The following is a 21,815-nucleotide window of genomic DNA, read 5'->3' as shown; positions in this document are numbered from 1 at the left end:
CAGACAGAAAGAGAGTAGGGATCATTCTCAGGTTGGCAAGCTGTAACTAGTAGGGTGCTGCAAGGATTGGTGCTGGGGCCTCAGCTATTTACAATCTATATTAATGACTTAGATGAAAGGACCGAGTGTAACATATCCAAGTTTGCTGACGATACAAAGCTAGGTGGGAAAGCAAGCTGTGAGGAGGGCACAAAGAGATATAGACAGATTAAGTGAGTGGGCAGGAAGGTGGCAGATGGAGTATAATGTGGGAAAATGTGAGATTATTCACTTTGGTAGGAAGAATAGAAAAACAGAATATTTTTTAAATGGTGAGAGACTTGGGTGTCCTTGTACAAGAAACACAAAAAGTTAGTATGCAGGTACAGCAGGCAATTAGGAAAGCAAATTACATGTTGGCCTTTATTACAAGGGGGTTGGAGTACAAGAGTAAGGAAGCCTTACTACAGTTGTATAGGGCTTTAGTGAGGCCTCACCTGGAGTACTGTGTACTGTTTTGGTGTCCTTATCTAAGGAGGGATATACTTGCCTGAGAGGCGGTGCAACAGAAGATTCACTAGATTAATTCTGGGATGAGAGTGTTTCCTATGAAGAGAGGTTGAGTAGAATGGGCCTATACTCTCTGGAGTTTAGAAAAATGAGAGGTGATCTCATTGAAACATCTAAGATTCTGAGGAGGGCTTGACAGGGTAGATGCTGAGAGATTGTTTCCCCTGGCTAGAGGGTCTAGAACTAGAGGGCACAGTTGAAGGATAAGGGGTCGGCCTTTAAAGACTGAGATGAGGAGGAATTTCTTCACGCAGAGGGTTGTGAATCTTTGGAATTCTCTACCCCAGAGGGCTGTGGATGCTGAGTCGTGAATATATTCAAGGCTGAGATATAGATTTTTGGACTCTCGGGGAATCAAGGGATATGGGGATCGGGCAGGAAAGTGGAGTTGAGGTCGTCGATCAGCCATGATCTGATTAAATGGCGGAGCGGGCTCGAGGGGCCGCATGGCCTACTCCTGCTCCTATTTCTTATGTTCTAAGTGGGAGAAGGAAGATAAACTTTGTGTGCACTAATTGGAACTACTTAAACTGGAGGCTGACAAAGAGAGAGACAGCACCAGCCCAAGAGACAGCTGTGTAGATAGTCCAGCAGGTTCATCCCTTTTTCACAGACAAACCCCATCTACCCATCTTTATACCGTGGTATGTATTTGCATCCATTTGCTAACGTTCATGAAAAGTCTGTGTGACTTTTTCACTAAAAATAGTGAATGGAGGAAAATACACCCCCAAATCCATCAGTCCACTCCAGAAATAATGTCTCCTAAGCTAATTTATTCCATCTCGTTCAATGACGTTCCATGGTAAATATGTCATAAATCTATTACCTTTCGGGTGAAGAAAATTCACATTTGCAAAAAAAACTTTTCATTTGACAGTTGGGTTTAGTTCCTTTAATAATCTGTTACATTCAGGAGTTGATCAGCAAGAGAGACAAACACTATTTTTAACCATCAGACATAATTACAATAGCTTTTTTATTAATTAATAGCTGTTCACACTTGGTTTAATCCAGTCCAGAATTTACAGAGATCTACTTCCTGCTTCTAACAAGCAAATGCTGCAGGAACCAGACATGCATCAGCAACAGAGCAGACTCCCCAGCACTTGTGGTGCTATCTGCTTCTCTACACAGCACAATACTCAGGTTCTTCCTTTGTTTAAAGTTCAGTTTTCTTGAGTTTCTTGTTCTCCTCCTCCAAAGGCACAGACTCTGTACTGCAATACGATATAGTATACCTGGAGCACCTTGATACAGTGATCAGTCCCCATCTGTGAGTTATAGTACGGCGTCAGTAAGATCAACTGTGATACCCTCTGTGCTCAAATATCTTGCATGCTTCGAGGAATTTATAAACTTTCTCTTGAAAACTCCGCAATTAAACAGCTGCGCTTTGGCAAGTTGGATGGAAGACTTGTCATAAATGTGCTACTTGAAAGACTTTGCCCCTGTGTTGACATGTCATTGTGGCGCAAAGGAGAACTCGTACAGAGTTTTTTCGGTGTCCAGGTCAACATTTATCCCTCAACCAACGCCTAAAACAGATGATCTGGTAATTTATTTCATTGCTGTTTTTGGAAGCTTGCTGTACACAAATTAACTGCTGTGTTTCCTACATTACAGCAGTGCCTACACTTCTAAAGTACTTAATTGTCTGTAAAGCGCTTTGGGACGTCCTGAGGTCATGAAAGGCGCTATATAAATGCAAGTCTTTCTTTCTTTAGTGATTCTGGTAAATAACACAGGAAGGTTCCTCACCTTTACGGATACTGTGGTGGTTGGTGAGGTGGGTGGATTGGTTTGGTTAAAGCCTTTGGCAAACATCTGGGGGGGGGGGGGGGGGGGTGGAAATAAGAGTTTCTGTTTTGGGCGCAATTGGGTAATTGTCCCCAAAATGCACTGGTTAGGTTACAGTTCAAGTTTCCGTTAAAATTCATTTGCATAATCACAAACATAAACTCTTCCATGAGCTAGCAGAATCGGGCAGCCTAATAGAACATTATTCTTTCCATTGAGAAGTATTCCTTGATGTAATTAAGAGAGTGGTAGGCTGATGCCGTTTTATTAATACAACTGAAAATAGGTTTATCAGCAAAAATAAGTATTTTTAATATGGATGTCTAGTCCTCCACCTGTGAGTAACCTGATTTTAAATCACCAAAACTGACCTTAAAAAAAAACGATATTGAACCATTTAATAGTTTCATTGCTGTACACCAGTCACTTTTAGTAAATTATATATTTTTTGATATGAGAAAACGTTTAAAACATGACTACTAGTGCCTGTGCGCCTCAGAAAATGAGCGCAATCTGAAGAGCTTTCCCGAATCAGCACAATCCTGATCTGGGGACCTGGTCAGTTTTGTGGGCAGGATCTGATCTGCGTGAATTGAATCTTGAGCCAGCATAAAAGATCCTAGGAAATATGGACGCAAGTGGTTTTGAGCGTAACTCACTTATGTTTAAAATTCCTGGATCTTTTGCACTGGTTCAGCTGATTCTGCCCGGATTAAGCTGATATTACTAGCATAAACAAGCAGAAACTCTACCCCTGGTACTCAAATAACTTCTCACTCATGTTGATGAGCTGATGGTGGAAGAAGTCAATCAAAAATTTGAGACAGATGACACACTTGAATGAATCCTTTCTAACTGAAGCAATTGAATGGTTTCTCTTCTGTGTGGATGTGCTGCCACACCAAAGAGGAGACGGTGAAGCATTTCCGGCACACATTACATTGGAAGGTCTTCTAGCCGGTGTGCATGTGCTGATGTTTCAGGAGGCTTGATGACAGTGTGAAGGTCTTGTCGCACACCTCGCATTTGAATGGTTTAACACCGGTGTGGATGCGTTGGTGCCTGGTCAGTGAAGAGGAATCAATGAAGCATTTTGAGCAGACATCACACTTGAAAGGCTTCTCACCCGTGTGGATGCGTTGGTGCTTCAGGAGGCTTGAGGAAACAGTGAAGGTCTTGTCACACACCTCACATTTGAATGGTTTCTCACCGGTGTGGATGCGCCGGTGCTTCAGGAGGTTTGATGACTGCGTGAAGGTCTTGTCGCACACCTCGCACTTGAATGGCTTCGTACCTGTGTGGATGTGCTGGTGTGACGCAAGCGAGGAGAAGGAGACAAAACGCTTCTGACAGAGGTCGCACTGGAATGGCTTCTCACCAGTGTGAACTCGCTGGTGAGTGGTGAGGTGGGTGAACTGGATGAAACCCTTCAGACAAATGGTGCACTGAAAAGGCTTCTCGTCTGTGTGTGTGAGCTGGTGGATCAGCAGCTGCGATGACCTGCTGTAACCCTTCCCACACTCTGAGCATTTGAACGGCTTCTCACCCGTGTGGATGTGTTGGTGCGTTTTGAGTGAAGAGGATTCAGTGAAGCGTTTCTGACAGATGTCACACTGGAAGGGCTTCTCCCCAGTGTGGATGCGTTGGTGTTGCAAGAGGCTCGATGAAACTGAGAAAGCCCTTCCACACACCTCACACTTGAATGGTCTCTCACCTGTGTGAATACGGTGATGCTTTAGGAGACTCGACAAGTGCATGAAAACTTTGTCGCATACCTTACATTTCAATGCCTTCTCGTTCTTGTGGATGCGCTGATGCGCAGTGAATGAAGATAATTCACTGAAGGTCTTTTCACAAAGAGAGCATTTGATATCTTCATCCTTCGCATAATCTTCCTGGTGCTCTGGAAATGTGGCCAACTTCTTACCAGCCCCGCAAGTTGAAGGTGCCTGCGCTTCCTGAAGTGAAGAATCTCCAATGGCTGCATTTTCCAAAATGCTCTTTTCGATGGAGTGCTCAGTGTTGCTAAATGGTTTCAGTTCCAATGCTGTATCATCAGTTTCCTGACCAACTGGATTTGTGGAATATGGTTTTCCTTCCTGACTGCTTTCGGTTTGAGTTAGGCTGGTCAGAGGCTTAACACTTTCCCCTGAGCCACAACCACGGAATTGTTGTTCGGGCAGTGATGTGGCTTTAACCACAGTGTCCATCTTCCCACTCTGCTCTGTGCAGTACGTGGCTTAACACTGTACGTTCCTTCTGCAAAACAAAACAATCATTTATTTTATTCCTAATATTCTGCTCTTCTCTACAAGGTGCTGACTCCTTGCTGGGATAGGTTCTCTAGAGTGTCAGCAGACTAAGCTACTCAGCTCACATCCCCACCTGTACTTCCAGCAGTGGTCACTGCATAGTAAGCAGAAGCAGAACCCTTTGATGGTGTTTTCTCCTCCCAGTCCAAGGGCACAGGAGAAAATAGTAGAGTCTCCATCCCGCCCTGGCAGAGGTTGGATAACCCAGTACTAACAAGGAATTGAACGATTATGTTTTTTGGGTCTTCTCTACCTTTTGTACTCCAGATTTTTTTGACTACTGCATTTTAGATCACTCTCATTAGGTGGGTTGCACCTCTGTCCAAGAATATTTTCCCTAACCTTGATATCGAGGTGGGTGCTGAGTAATATGCCCAGGGTAACAAACAAAACAATCTTCTGTTAATGATTTTGGTTATTGGAATTAGCCAGACCACTATAGGCACTCTCTATCGTGTTCAGTAAGTGGCAGAGCATCACACCTCATTTTAGGTTTAAACTATTAAGCAAATTTATTTAACAAATGATGAACAAGCAAATAAGTAACAGTAATCTATTTATGTATTATTAAACATCTTGCATTTGAAGCACACTTCCTGTCCATGACGTTACTTTTTATGTCAACATTTATAATGGGAAAACCATCTTAACAGTTTGCTCACAGTTTTTTGATTAAGTAATTGAATCAATTATAATGCTTTAAAAAAATTATCTGCCAGTTGCTGAAAGCTCTAATTTCCATAATAAAGTTTTCACAAATAAAAAGGATAAAATACATATTTCAAAATAACACGGCAACATTTACCGTTTGGATTGTCTTTTGTGTCTTTTAATAACTTCATTATTTTACTTGAAGACCTCAACCTCTCCTTGTGCTTGGACTTAATATTTTTGCCCACAGCTATGAATGTAAATGGAAGGTAGATTCTGCAGCAGGGCGCACAATTTCCCATGATGCATCAGTAGCATTTAGTCCAGCTCAATTGCTGTAATGTTTATGTTCAACTTCCAGCAGTTTGTGTGGTTGTTTTTCAACATTAAGAAAAGTTAAATGACAAATTTCAAAAGCTCTATTTCAGGTAAAGTTTATATTGAATGCTTTTTTTAAAAAAAAGGCTTGGTGTGTGAATGAGAGAAAAAAAATGACAGACTGCACCGTTTAGTCATCGGTTATAGCTTTTGTTTATATTGTATAAACTTCAGAAAACATTAAGCTGTGAGCCAGCGTCTTTTCTCAGCCTAATTTGAGCTCTTAAAAAAAGGTTCAATTTTGAAAGCAAACAGAAACGCACTTTATTATCATCTGTTTTGTTGATAATTAGAAAATGTAAGCATTCAAATTTTAATCACCCGTGAGATATGGGGACACAAAAAAAGAGAAACAGAGAAACACACAGATACAACAACTTGCATTATTATAGCACCTTTAACGTAGTGAAACATCCCAAGGTGCTTCATAGGAGCATAATCAGACACAAATTGACACCAAGTCAAAGAAAGAGATATTAGGACAGGTGAGTAAAGCTTGGTCAAAGAGGTAGGTTTTAAAGGTGGGTCTTAAAGTCGGAGGGATACAGACAAATACACGTTCAGGACCCAATCACAAAACACCAGTGTTTGCATTGAAAGCTACAAACCAGTGTTGCTAGACCCGGGATCCCCATCCCCTTCTGTGTTGTCAGGTCCATGCTCTTCTCCTCCCTTTATCGCTGATAGACAAGATATTCACCAGTGAGCCAAGCCCAATATTCCACCTTTCAATTCTTCCAAACCCCAGGTATCCCCTCCACAAATGTGCCAGAACAAAAGAACACTACCCATGCTGTCAAACCCCAGCAGCCCCACCGCAGTCCTGTGAAATTCAGGACCCCGACCCCAGTTCTACCAAACACCAGGATCATTCCCAAGTGCCATCAAAACCCAGGACCACATCCAGTTAAACCCCACTCACACGTCATAGGATTGCTATAGAAAGGAAGTGTACTTTAGACACTACAGATAAAGTAAAAACTAGAAGGCAGAAGGCAATTAACCCAGCATCAAAGCTAAAGGTTCAGGCTAGGGTGTGTGGCCCAACTAAGAGTTCTATATACAAATGCACAGAGTATAAGGACTAAATTAAATGAACTACAGGTTCAAATTGGAGGGTATGACATGATAGCTATTACTGAGACATGGCTGCAGGATGGTCAGGATTGGGAACTAAATATAAGGTCGACAGGAGAGATAGGGAAAATGGAAGAGGGGGAGAAGTAGCCTTAGTGATTAGAGATGAAATCGCTTCAATGATAAAGGACGATATAACGAGAGGTAAGCAGCCAACAGAGACCTTATGGGTTGAATTGAGAAATAGGAAAGGATCTAAGACTATAGTGGGAGTTGTGTATAGGACCCCTGGCAGCAGCTCTGAAGTGCTGGATTGTATAAATGCAGAGATTAGACAAGCGTGTAACAAAGGCAGTGGTCTTAATGGGGGACTTTAACCTTCACATTGATTGGGAAAAGCAGACTAGCAACTGTCAGAAAGGTAGTGAATTTCTTGAGTGTGTCCGGGATAGTTTTCTACAGCAGTATGTCCTGGAGGCAACAAGGGGGCAAGCCATACTAGATTTAGTAATGAGTAATGAACCAGATTTAGTTAACAGCTTAACTGTACGTGAACGCCTATCCAATAGCGATCATAACATGATTGAGTTCAATGTAGTGTTTGAAAGGGAAAAAAGTGAGTCAGCTGCTAAGATTCTAGACTTTGGCAAGGCCGACTTCAATGGGATGAGACAGAGACTGTCCACAGTAAACTGGGCAAATCTGTTAATGGGTAAAACGACTGATGATCAGTGGGAAATGTTTAAAGAAACATTTAACGTGATACAGAACCGGTTTATACCCGAGGGGCAAGAACTCTACTTGCCAAAAAAGGAAAGCCATGGACAACTAAAGAGGTACGGGACAGTATAAGACATAAGGAAAGGGCATACAAAAAGGCAAAAAATGGCACAGATCCTGACGAATGGGAAAGATACAAAGATCAACAAAGGGTCACAAAACAGACAGTAAGAGCTACAAAAAGAGTATGAAAAGAAACTCGCAAGGGATATCAAAACCAATACGAAGAACTTTTATAGCTATATTAGGAAAAAGAGGGTGGTCAGGAGCAGTGTTGGCCCCTTAAAAACTGAAAGTGGGGATATTGTCTTTGACAATGGGGAAATGGCAGACATGTTGAACAATTACTTTGAGTCAGTATTTACAGTAGAAAGAGAGGATAGCATGCAGGAAATCCCATGAAAACTAATATTGAATCGGGGACAGGGACTCGATAAAATTAACATAAGTAAAGCAACAGTAATGAAGAAAATAATAGCACTAAAGAGTGACAAATCCCCAGGGCCAGATGGTTTCCATCCCAAGGTTTTAAAAAGGAAGTAGGTGAGCACATTGCAGATGCCCTAACTATAATCTTTCAAAGTTCTCTCGATTCAGGAACTGTCCCTCTAGATTGGAAAATTGCACATGTCACTCCGCTTTTTAAGAAAGGAGAGAGAGGGAAATCAGGGAATTATAGACCAATTAGCCTAACATCTGTTGTGGGGAAAATGCTGGAGTCTATAATTAAGGATAGGGTGACTGAACACCTCAAGAATTTTCAGTTAATCTGAGAGAGCCAGCATGGATTTGTGAAAGGTAGGTCGTGCCTGACAAACCTGATTGAATTTTTTGAAGAGGTGACTAAAGTAGTGGACAGGGGAATGTCAATGGATGTTATTTATATGGACTGCCAGAAGGCATTTGATAAGGTCTCACATAAGAGACTGTTAGCTAAGATAGAAGCCCATGGAATTGAGGGAAAAGTACGGACTTCGTTAGGAAGTTGGCTGAGCGAAAGAGAGTAGGGATAATGGGAAGGTACTCACATTGGCAGGATGTGACTAGTGGAGTCCCGCAGGGATCTGTCTTGGGGCCTCAATTATTCACAATATTTATTAACGACTTAGATGAAGGCATAGAAAGTCTCATATCTAAGTTTGCCGATGACACAAAGATTGGTGGCATTGTAAGCAGTGTAGATGAAAACATAAAATTACAAAGGGATATTGATAGATTAGGTGAATGGGCAAAACTGTGGCAAATGGAATTCAATGTAGACAAATGTGAGGTCATCCACTTTGGACCAAAAAAGGATAGAACAGGGTACTTTCTAAAATGGTAAAAAAAGTTAAAAACAAACAGTGGATGTCCAAAGGGACTTAGGGGTACAGGTACATAGATCATTGAAGTGTCATGAACAGGTGCAGAAAATAATCAAGAAGGCTAATGGAATGCTGGCCTTTATATCTAGGGGACTAGAGTACAAGGGGGCAGAAGTTATGCTGCAGCTATACAAAATCCTGGTTAGACCGCACCTGAAGTACTGTGAGCAGTTCTGGGCACCGCACTTTCGGAAGGATATACTGACCTCGGAGGGAGTGCAGCGCAAGTTCACTAGAATGATATCCGGACTTCAAGGGTTAAGTTATGAGGAGTGATTACACAAATTGGGGTAGTATTCTCTAGAGTTTTGAAGGTTAAGGGGTGATCTGATCGAAGTTTAAAAGATATTAAGGGGAACAGATAGGGTGGATAGAGAAACTATTTCCGCTGGTTGGGGATTCTAGGAGTAGGGGGCATAGTCTAAAAATTAGAGCCAGACCTTTCAGGAGTGAGATTAGAAAACATTTCTACACACAAAGGGTGGTAGAAGTTTGGAACTCTCTTGCACTGATCAGCCATGATCTTATCAAATGGCAGAGCAGGCACGAGGGGCTGAATGGCCTACTCCTGTTCCTATGCTAAATACTAGGGCCCCGAATATCCACTATCCAGCTTCACTACCGTAACTGTGGCAGTGCAGGAATCGCACACTGCGAGTGGGATGGGTGGATGACCCCACCAGTTTCAGGGGTCAGATTACTTGCATAAAATGGGTGGGTGCTTATGTCAGAATGGACGCACCCATCAGCAAAGCAGATACTGGATTTACAGTAAATGTGGTGACAAACCAGTGTGTTAGGTACTCCCCTGCAGGAGCCAGTAACACTGTTACATTCCAGAATCAGGTCAGGCCCTGGCTATGGAGTTACATTGCCAGTGTAGCATTGGTACAAAGCTGAAATGGCTTTGCACTGATGCTGAACATGGAGTGCAAATACACCCATAATCTAGTCTGATCATTGTATTTTAAAGCCTCAGTTTATCTTGTGTAGACGTCTTCCGTTGCTCTTTTCATTCGACAATCTCTGGCCTTTTACTTCTTAATCTTACTCAATCTCTGTCTCTCACCTCATCTCCTTTTGTTTGAAGTGTCTGGGCCTTCTGTTCTTAAATTGGTTTCCTTCTTTGTTCTCCTTTTCTTACTCGTGCTCCATAGCCACCAGTTCCCCCGAGAAATCTCCACTCTCCTGGCCTGAATAATCCATACATCAAGTTTTCTTCCTGGCTGCTTTGTATCCCAATGCACCAGCTGACCCCAATCCCTGCTGTGTTCAGTTAACCCAGGAAGTGATTAGTTCCTTCTCCTGCTGCCTGATTTCCACAGGGTCTTAGAGACAGGCTGTTGATATTGTAATCCAATCCAGATTTCCATTTAATGTCAGGCACACATTAAACACTGCTTTATTCCATCTGAGAGCACAGTTATCCCACATTCTGACATCTAAATATTTACTTCTCTCCACTCTTTTAGAATTATGGCCTGGATTCCCTACTAATTTGATTCTTGCTTCATTCTTAAGATCCCCCTACACAATATCCCCGTGGTTGAAAATGTAGGAAGGCAGTTCGGTCCCAAATACAAGAAAATGATGCCAGAATCCTTTCTTCTACCAGCTGGCTTTGGGAACTCACTGTATAGGAAACTACAGACACAAATTTTGTATCCAGCAACACCATGACCATAAACTATTGTAAAGTGAGCAACAAAAAGGGGATGGGATCTCCCATTCAGAGCTGCAGTGTCTCCACCTTTAATACCGTTCAGACCATTGTTCCTGGAGAACATGTTCTACCTTGTTAATCCTCCACACCAGCGATGTCCCCCTTAGGAGTAGAATGCGGCCCACTCTGGCACTTCCTCCATCCCATTCTAGCTTTCGGTATTCAGCCCAACAACCAGTTGCTGTTCCAGAGATGAGTTACATACACTCGAGATGTTATAATCTGTCTTTTCCCGTTACAGATGCTGACTGACCTGCTGTGCACTTCCAGCATTAACTGTTTTTAGTTCAGATTTCTTGCATTTGTACTTTTTCTTGTTGCTGCTCCAGCCCCCCTCCTCCACACTCTCAGTAGCTGGCTCACATAACAGCTGAAGAGGCAGTTGTTTGAAGCTGCCAGTGTGCTTTCATGGAGCAGTGAAGGAATTGTAAAAAATGGAAGATGCATATTGCAGCAGTCCCCAACTGCAGTGCCTGGAGACTCTGTATAAAATCAAATATATTTACAACAGCTATAGACTGGACTAGAAATACTTATTTACAATGTAACAGTACTTCACTAAGCCAGCCCTTCCTTGCCACCCAGCAAACTATCTCCTCCATCAGTTTATGTTACATTACACAAGGCATTTCAAGTGTTTAGTGTGTATGACTTCATTTCAGACATTTTAAACATAGAACCCCTTCAGTATTTCTGCACGTTGTTTAAATTCATCTCAGCTGAAATGTTAAAGACTCTCTTAGCCATTTAGTGGATGACTGAATATTTGCACACCTCCACTCCTCAAAACTCAGCTGCTTTAAATTATATATTTTTAGTGCTTTTCAATTGTTCTGGAAGTCTTAAAGTGTTGCACATCCAATTAATTACTTTTTGAAGTGCAGTCACTATTGTTATGCAGGAAGATACATCACAGCAAGGTCCCACAAAGGCAAAAGAAGATAAATTTGTTGGTTGAGAGAGGAATGTTGGCCAAGACACTGGGGAAACACCACGCTGTTCTTCCAATAATGCTATGGATCTTTAACATGAACAAGGCCTTGTTTTAACATCTCATCCAAAAGATGGCACCCACAACAATTCAACACTCCCTCAGTACTGCACTGAAGTGTCAGTTTAGATTGTGTCCTCAAATCTTGGAGTAGTATGTGATCCCACAACTTTTGAGTCAGAAGCTACCAACTGAATCAAGCTTGCACTTTATGAATATATAGTCAAGTGAAAAATTTTGCTAATATATTATAATTAATTTATCACTCTCATTCCAAAATAAGAGTAGTGTTAAATAGCAATTTAAAGTAGGGCATTTGCTTTGGTAATAAAGCATTGAGGGGTCCTAATAATCCTGACTGTCTCTGTTCTCCATTTACCAATGATTTATTAGACAATTATATTCACACATCAGAAGCTTAAATAATTAATGAATTAAATAAAAAATGAATTAAACTGTTCAGTGTCACACACCAGAATAATGATTTATTCCATTTTGTATTAAATGTTGACCTTATACACAAGTCAACCAATTTTTAGCAGTTTCCAATGACAATACTGAAGCTTCAGAATAAAACTTTAGCAATAATTGTGACCTGGGCCTGAGATCAGGAACGCCCCATGTGCAAGAACCAGTGTCCCCCCAGACCACAGCTCAATGCATTGCCCATGCAAGGTAGCAATTTTTTTTAGTGCTGCTTTCTTTCTCACCTGTTTTCTCCCCTCCTCGTTTGAAGATGAAGACGTTGATTCTTTGCTGGAGTATTTATTATCTTGCCCAAGTGGCCCATTCTCCACGTGAGCCCTGACAGACAGGGGGAAAAATTCAATAGGGCCTATTATTGGGCTCAGGTAGCATGATCCGCTATGAACCCACGCCCAACAGCCCTAGCGCAGGCAGGACGAGAACTTCATCCTGCCTCAGTATTCACCATCAATCTGCGTTGAAATCCAGGCCTTGCACATCGATTCAACGCAATTCATACTTTCCACCAGCAGGGGGAGCCCCAATCTCAAAGGGAGGATGGCTCTTAAAAATCTCTAAAAAGGTAGCCAATACCTGTTATTTGCTAAAAATAACAGTCTGCTGTCTGCATGGGGTCTGAACGGAGATCAGACATCGCACACGTAAAATACAGATGCAGGCCCCGTCCCTGTGATGAGTTATGTTAAAACACTGAACAAAGGTTGCACACTACTAAATCCCACATCCTTCAATCTGTATGCCAGACTTCACCAATCTGAGTTGGTACCAGGCCTGTGAGAGTGCTGGGGGGGGGGGGGGGGGGGGTTGCGGTGGCAAGAGGCCCTCCAAACATATGGCCAAAAGGCAATGGGAGGCAGCCGGGGACGCAGTCAATGCCAGGCGTACAGCACCACGAACATGGATGCAGTGCAGGAAGAAGTTCAATGCTTTGACACGAGTGGTCAAGGTGAGCGAGGTCAACTGTCAAGTGGCGTCTCCTACCAACTGCACCACTAGCCGCATCACCACGCATTACACCCCCCATACCAAGAAACTTTTTCTATCAATACTCAATTCTTCCAATCAGATGCTTCCTCTCACCCTTACATATTACCGCCATTGCAAGCTGCCCACCCACAACTCTAGGCCACACAAGCTGGCAGCTATTCAACCATGACAGGCACATCACCCAGACACACGTTCCGCTTTCTTGCAAAAGGTGGCGCATAACAGGAGGCAGCAAGTGGCAGTGGCAGTTAGCCCCTCGAGCCTGTTCCACCATTCAATGAGATCATGCTGGACCTGTGACCTAACTCCATATACCCACCTTAGTCCCATATCCCTTAATACCCTTGGTTCACAGAAATCCATCAATCTCAGATTTAGAATTCACAATTGAACTAGCATCAACTGCCGTTTACAGAAGAGCGTTCCAAACTTCTCCCACCCTTTGCGAGTAGAAGCATTTCCAAACTTCACTCCTGCACGTTCTGGCTCTAAATGTTAGGCTATGTCCGCTGGTCCTAGTATTCAAGTATAGGAGACCTCCAAAAACAATTACAAATGTCTCGGCAGCCAGAAGCAATAATCCAGCCACTAACCTGTAAATCCTGCATGGTCCCTTTATATGGCGCTGGTGAGGGTCCTCCAGGCACTCGAAGATACATTCCGATGGTCGTGGTTAAGTCTGTGCGTTGAGTTGAGCCTTAAGTGACAAAATGTTGTCTATCACTTCAAATCAGCGTTGCACACTGATTGTGTCCATTTTCTCCATACTTTACATGCTTCCGGTGTTTGGTATTTGTGCATGCGCTAACTCCTATACCGAGATGGCGTCCGGCACAGGTCATGTTAGAAACGTCCATGCGCAGCCAAGACGCCATCTTGGATGTTCGAAAGGCCGCGTCACGGTCCAATTTAGCGCTCTTAGTGTCAGAAAGGTGGGGAGTATCACTGCTGAGTCCTCGCCCAAACACACTGGGGCCTGAACTTTCTGTACATAATGTCTCGTATATACCAGTTACAGGCTGGAAAAAAGAGGCAGAGATCTGCAATGCCGGGTCTCTACCCCTTTTACACATGACTCCAATTTCCCATGGGCCAAGAGTCAGAGGAAGCTTCCACCACAGCACCAATGGGTTTCCCTATAAGAATCCTGTTATCTGCAATGTTTTGAAGAAGAAAAGGAAGATTACTAAAAGGATACCAGGTAGGCCAGGCTGCATACGAGGGGCTCTCTGCCCGCCCACCGGCACCTGCTCACCCACAATTGCAGACAGCGGTGACCAGACCTTACTTTGACAAACGATTAATGTACATGGAGGTTTCAACTTTAAATATGAATATAGCCCTGAAACTCCTGATTTTGATCTGCACGATGGCTGGCTGCACAAATTGTTCGAGCTAAGCCAAGCTTTTGTGGGAGGCTGCTTTGGAGAATGGTACTAGGCTCCTGCAGTGTGGTCAAACAGACGCAACTAGTTAAATGTGAGGGGTCTGATTGTGAATATCCTTGAGGTCACAAACTCAATGCAAATTCCACCATTTGTTGCAATCTAGCAATGAGACCAAGCAGGCTCCAACCATTGGATAGAGAGGAGTGGAAAATGTAGAACTACAAAGAAGCAGGCCATTCGACTCAGCCAGTCAGTGTTGCTGTTTATTCTTCACACAAACACTAGTCCTAATCCAATGTCCCTGCCCTGTTACCACATGTTTTTATTCCCCTTTGTTTCAACCACCTGTCCAACCTATTCTTAAATGTTCAGTCACTAACTCTGGTAACACATTGCACAGCCTCACAAACCTGTGTGTAAAAATGTTTCTCCTGCTTTCTGTCCTAAATCTCTTGCATTTAATCTTATATCTATATCCCCGCATCACTGGGAAAAATCTGTTTCTATCTAATCTGTCCCATTCCGTCATAATTTTAAACAGCTTTATGAAATCACTCCTTAATCTCCTGCGTTGTAACAAAAACCAGCCCAATTTTTAATGTCTTTCTTTGTATTTGTATTTCCTCACAAGAGGCAGTATCCTAGTGAATCTGCACTGTACCCTCTCTATTGCCTCAACATCCTTCTTAAAGTACGGAGCCTAAAATTGCACAGTACTTCAACTGTAGTCTTACTACGGTTTTATATAAATTCACCATTACATCTTGGCTTTTATATTCCATATTTCTTGTACACAATAATTCATTAGCTTTTTTTATGGCCTTATCCACTTGAAGTGCTGCTTTTAACACCTTCTAACCCTGAACCCTCAAACATTTCTCTGCTCTGTCACATCATTCAGCCTTCCCCCAAAGTATAATTATTACTTTATTTTGAAAAACCAAAATGGACCAATGAATTCCATCTGCCACTTTTTTGCCCATTCTACCATCTTATCTGTATCTCATTGGTCCTCAGAATTATTCATTCACAATGCCTCCTATTTTAGTATCGTTTGCAAATTTGGACACTGCTCTCTCTAGCCTCATGTCCAAATCATTGATGTGAATAGAAGCGGTCCCAGAACAGACCCTTGGGACCCACTACCCACTTCCAACCACAGTGATTCCTCCAATTCTGGCCTCTTGCCCATCCCTGATTTCTATCGCCCCACCATTGGAGGTAGTGTCTTCAGCTGCCTATGCCCTAAGCTCTGAAATTCCCCCTCTAAACCTCTCTCTCCTCCTTTAAGACACTCCTTAACACCTATCTATCTCTTTGACCAAGCTTTTGGTCAGCTGTCCTAATATCTCTTCACGTGGCTCGGTTTCAAATTTTGTCTGATAACACTCCTTGAAGCATCTTGAGACGTTTTACTACATTGTTAAGAAACTGTCCTTAGCTCCGACAGTCTAACCAGTTTTTAAAATCTAATTTACTACCTTCAGTTCAATTCCATACCCTTTAATCTTCTCCAATAGTTTCCTGTGTGTTACTTTGTCAAAGGCTTTCTGAAAGGTCAACCACATCCACCAAATCCATCACCCCTCAAAGTTTGGCAAGCATGATCTTCCTTTTTGAAATCCATGTTGCCTGCTTGTAATTATATTCTCTTCATCTACGTACTTAGTCATTTCATCTTTAATTAAAGAGTCCAAAATTTTCTCTACCACACATGTTAAAGTAACTGCCCTGTAATTATCTGGGATAGCTGTTAGTTCTGTCCCTCTTTTTGAAAGTGAGTATTACATTGGCCATTTTCCAGTCTTTCAGCACAAATTCACTCCTAATGGAACTCTGCAATATACCTTCCATGGTCTCCACTATTTCTTCCCCCATTTCCTTTAGGATTCTTGGGAATATCCTGTCAGGTCCCACCATTTTCCCCTCCTTTAACTTAACTAACCTCTAATTCTTTCCTTTTATTTAGAATATCTCATTGCACTTTTAACCAATTCAGGATGTGGCTCCTCTCCAATATCCCTTTCTTTTGTAAATACTGAAGTGAAATACTTGTTATTCCCACTTATCCTCTACCAACTTACTATCCTCTCAGAGGTCCCATCTCACACTTAACGATTTTGTTATTACTGATACATTTGTAGAATATAGTCCTGATCTTAAATTTTTCTATGCTCATTCTCCCTTCTTGTTTTCCTTAACCTCTTTCCTTATTTTCTCATGATGTGGAGATGCCGGTGATGGACTGGGGTTGACAATTGTAAACAATTTTACAACACCAAGTTATAGTCCAGCAATTTTATTTTAAATTCACAAGCTTTTGGAGATTTCCTCCTTCCTCAGGCAAATGTTTACATTTGCCTGAGGAAGGAGGAAATCTCCGAAAGCTTGTGAATTTAAAATAAAATTGCTGGACTATAAATTGGTGTTGTAAAATTGTTTACAATTATTTTCTCATATTCTAGCTCATTTTTAATCAGACCTATTGGCCCTATATACCCTTTTCAATTTTAGTTTGTTTCTAACCTCTACTTATCCATAGCATTCTGAAAATTGATGCAATCTCCATTTTAAAAAAATAGTATATATTTATTCTGCAACTTTGCGATATTTAAGAAATATCCCATTGTTGATCAACATTCTTGCATGCAAATTTTTCTTTCCATGTTAACTCAGCTAACTCACTCCTCATAAGATCTGCCCTATTCCAAACTATGTCCTTAATTTGTACTAACTTTTCCCCTTTCTATATGGACCTTAAATCTAATCATATGATCATTACTCCCAAAGTGCTCACCCAAATTTAATTCATCCATCTATCTATTTTGTTACCCATAACTAGATCTATTAACGCCTCTCCCCTTATAGGTGTACAAACATATTGCTTGAAGAAGTCCTGTATACATTTTCAGAATTCCAGTATCTTTTCTCCATTTACTCCCTCCCTGTCCCAACGAGTGAGTAATTAAAATCTCCTAGAATAATAAATTTTGTTATTCCTATCTCACTAAAATAACAAACCTGTTGTTATCTTTGATCTGTAACTATGTTGACACTGTCTGAACCTCTTGTGTACATCAGTCCTCTTTACAGCATGTAATCCTAGCTGCGCTCAATGTGTTTATGAAAATTAGACATCACAAATGTCTACTTCTAAAACAAGGGAGTTAATTTTGATTTACTGGAGTAAGTCAGGTCTAAAATGATTGATAACTGGTGATAATCTCACCATAATGATAAAGTGCTAACAGCATTCAATTTTCTAGGTCAGCCAAGTTGCATAGTTATTCACAGCTCCAGATGTAGACATAGGCAGAAGTAGGGAACAAAATCAGTGGTGGGAGCAGAAAATTGTGTGCAAGTGAAATTTAAAGGGATGGGGGCAATAAAAGAAAAATGTCATGATAGGGGGACAAAAATTCTGAACGCCTTTAGAAAAGCTCAAAAAGACATCTCAATGCAGAAGAATATCTGGGACTGTCACCCATTAGGAAAGGCCCATCAAAATACAAACACTCTCCAAGTGGGCAAACTAGTTGGCTAGTTCAATTTGGCATGCTTATAGTCAAGATGCCTTCTTCAGTCCAAGTGTTCTTAACACATGTGGGGCCAATTTTCATCACACCCCCGCTGGGTGGGAACAGGGCAACAGCATGATGTAAATGGCAGCACAGCACCTACTGCCCCATTCCTGATGATTTCCAGGTCGCCGCCATTTTGAAATAGGTAGCCCAGGTACCTGCTGAAAACAGGCAGGAGTCTCATTAGCCCATGGAAAGTGGGGTCCTTCGACATCACTAGGACCTTAATGCAAATTTAAGTACCAACAGGCAGAGCGTGCGCCAGTTACGCTCTGCCCACTGGAACGTGGCACTGAGCGGCTGAACCAGCAGTTCTTAAAGGGAAACCAATGGAATGAATATCGGGTGGTCGGTGTGGTTTCATTATTATCCTTATACTCTGATGGCTAACTGTCTAAAAGTTAATTCAAAGTATTTGACACAGCTCAATGAGTCAAGCCATTCCAGTCTATTCAACTGGTCAGCTTGATGTTTTGGTCTGATAAGATGGACACTGCTCAGCCTCTCTTTGAACTTTACAGTAAATGGTACATGTATTTGTGTGGACAGACTTCGTAGATCATTGACAACATGCGAATGGCTGTTTTGACATCTTGAGAATAGTAAAGGTTGCAATGACTATAAATGTACTGTTTGTACTGAGTATTGTTCATTTACCTCTAACATTAAATAACATTGTGGTTGGTTTATAGCCTCAGCCTTCATAGAGTGCCCATTCATCCACCTACCAAAGATGCGGAGGTCACCTGGCAGCACGTGAGAGATTCCAGTAAGCCGAACACAGTGTAAAGTGTTCTCTCTTTGATCCCTAGGTTGGGCAGATAAAGACACTTTTGTTCGTGGGAGATATGAGATGAGGTCCATTTATGGGAGTGCTCACTGACCCTGAACACTTAACAGAAGGTTAATTTCTCACACCTCAGACTTATTAACGGGTACGCTGACCGACGGCAGCAAATGCACAAATGTTTGAGAGAGAGTCCTTCAGTTGAATTTAATCAGGCAATGGTCTCTAGCAAATCTCACTCGTCTTAACTCATTCATGAAACAGTGCATGTGCACCGTGTGATCTCCAGCAGCAGACCCAGGACTGGAATTCTAGGTGTTTCTCCTCGGTTGTCCTAATTATAAGTGAACTACTTATTCCAGTCAGGGTTGGGGAGGCTCATCTTCCAAGATAAGTGAATGCAAGGGAAGTGGGCATTCAAGTATTCCACACAACATATCAATCAATTGGAATTTCTTCAGGCAGTAGAGCAGGCCTTGCAGCATTTTCTACATTAAGCCACGGCAATATATTTGAATGTGAAAATACCTCATCTGCATTGGTTGTACATGTTGAACACGGAGTCTTCTAAGACTCCCTCAGTCCTCCTCCCACTCGCTCTGAACCCCATCTCCATCTCACCTTTTGTCCTTTTCAATCTCATATTCTCCATGAGATTTACCTCCTGCTCCCTTGAGCCCATTCCCACTAAGCTCCTGGCCACCCAACTTCCCTTGCTGGCTAGCTGATAATTGTAAATGGTTCCCTTTCCATAGGCATTGTCACTCTCTTCAAAAACCCACTGTCATACGTGCTAACTGCTGCTCATCTTCAAACCCTCCCTTCTCCATGGTCCTTCAACATGTCGCCTACTAGATCCGCCAAAAATTCCATTAATTACCACCGACTCCTTCTCCCTCCCTGGCCAATGTCTCAGGCCAAATCAGGCTGTTTGCAACTTGGTGTCTGGTTTGACCCAGAGCTGAGCTTCCGACTCCATAGCCTTTCTGTTAAAAAAGCACCCACTTATACCTCTGCAACACTGTCTGCCTCTACCTCAGCCCACATGCCACTGAAACCCTCATTCATGCCTTTATGATCTCCAGGCTTGATTACTCCAATATCCTCCTGGCGAACCTCCCATTCCCTACCCTCCACAAACTTCAGTTCATCCAAAATTCTGCTGCTTGGACCCTGTCCCACACCGAATCACGCTCAACCATCAACCCGGTCCTTGCTGACTTACATTGTCTCCCAGTCTTTCAATGCCTCAAATATTAAATTCTCATCCTTCTGTTTAAATCCCTTCAAGATCTCACCCTTTATGACCCCATCAGCAATCCCCTCCCCTCCCCTCCCAACCACCTTTCACTCTGGCATTTTGTGTAATCCCCCTCCTCCCCTCTATTGGCAGCTGTGCTTATCCAACGCCAAGGAACTACCCCCCATAAACCCACCTGCCTCTCCACCTTTATATCCTTCCTTAAAATCCAGCTCTTTGAACAAGCTTTTGCTCACTCCTCCTAATCTCTCTTTCTTTGGCTTGGCATCCATTTTTATACTTACACTTCTGTGAAGTGCTCTGAGAGATTTGTCTACATTAAAAGGCACTGTATAAATGAGAGTTGTTGTGTAATTCACCTGAATCCAGTTAGATTCAGGCCTGTAATTGATTCCCAGGTACCCATCATTTGCTCTATAATCCATCTGAACCCCTCAATTAAATTCTGGCCTGTAACTCACTCCCAGGTATCAGTTTAAAAACCATATGTACCACTTGACTAGATCCAGCCTGAAACTCACTCTCAGATATCCATAAGTCTATATTTAAACCACCCAAGGCCCTCAATTAGAATTACATAGAAAATACAATATGGAAACAACCCATTTCGCCCAGTTTGTGTTGATGTTTATCCTCCACACAAGGTATAGTCCTAATCCCATGTGCTAGCCCTCTACTCATATCTCCTTATTCCCCTTTCCCTCAACCACCTATCTAACCTATTCTTAAATGTTGACAAGATCTGTGCTTCAAATCACTAACTCTGGTAGTGCATTCCACAGCCTCACTATCCTTTGTGTAAAAAAGATTCTCCTGCTCTCTGTCCTAAATCTCTTACATTTATATCATATCTACATCCCCTCTTTCTTGACCCCTAATCACTGGAAACAATCTATTTATATCTTCGCTGTCCCATCCCTTCATAATGTTAAACACCTCAATCAAATCAGCCCTCTTGTCTAATGAAAACAGCTCCAATTTTCCCAAGTATAATTTTGTATTTATATTTCCTCATACCAAAAAACATCCTAGTGAATCTTTGTTGCACCCTTTCTATTGCCTCAACTTCTTTCCTATATTGTTGAGCCCAAAAATAGATACAGTACTCAAGTTTTGTATCGATTCACTATTACATCTCAACTTTTATATTCCATACTTCTGGCCATAAAACCCAGTATTCCATTAGCTTTCTTTATGCTCTTACACATCACCCAGCTTTCTCCCAAATCTACCAACTAATTCCATCTGCCACTTTTTGTCCATCAGTATCCCCTTGCAGATTCTTTTTGTCCTCAGAATTATTTACTATGTCTCCTATTTTAGTACTGTCTGCAAATTTGGACACCACTCCTTCTAGCCATATATTCAAATCATTGATGTACACAGTGAACACAAGTGGTCCCAGAACAGAACCCATTTCCAACCACTGAGAATCTGCCTTTAACTCTGACTCTCTGTTTCCTCCTTTCTAACCTGTTTTCAATCAAATTTGCAACCCTTTCCCTAATTCCATACCCCTTAATCTTCTCCAATAGTCTCCTGTGTGGTACCTTGTCAAAGGCTTTCTGAAAGTCAATTTCTCCCATATCACCTCTTCAAATAACTCTCAGATTTGCAAGACGATCTTCCTTTCTGAAATCAGTGTCGACTGCTTCCAATTATTTTCTCTTCATCAAGATGCTTAGTAATTTCATCTTTAA

The 21,815-nt window shown here is 42.0% G+C and overlaps 1 protein-coding gene across 1 annotated transcript; it reads right to left on the bottom strand.

The window, feature by feature from the left end:
- Positions 1 to 1,429: 1,429 nt before the first annotated feature.
- LOC137324649 (zinc finger protein 271-like) lies at positions 1,430 to 10,210 on the bottom strand. Its single transcript, XM_067989204.1, has 2 exons — positions 9,981 to 10,210; positions 1,430 to 4,608 (listed from the first exon to the last, which is right to left on the bottom strand). The coding sequence occupies exon 2, from the start codon at positions 4,557 to 4,559 to the stop codon at positions 3,303 to 3,305; it is 1,257 nt and encodes a 418-aa protein (XP_067845305.1). The 5' UTR covers positions 4,560 to 4,608; positions 9,981 to 10,210; the 3' UTR covers positions 1,430 to 3,302.
- Between the last annotated feature and the right edge of the window lie 11,605 nt (positions 10,211 to 21,815).

Source organism: Heptranchias perlo, chromosome 8 (assembly GCF_035084215.1).
Source record: "Heptranchias perlo isolate sHepPer1 chromosome 8, sHepPer1.hap1, whole genome shotgun sequence".
In the NCBI taxonomy this organism is placed as follows: Eukaryota; Metazoa; Chordata; class Chondrichthyes; order Hexanchiformes; family Hexanchidae; genus Heptranchias; species Heptranchias perlo.
Note: the sequence above shows the minus strand (reverse complement) of the source record. Positions and strands in the feature narration are given on the sequence as shown.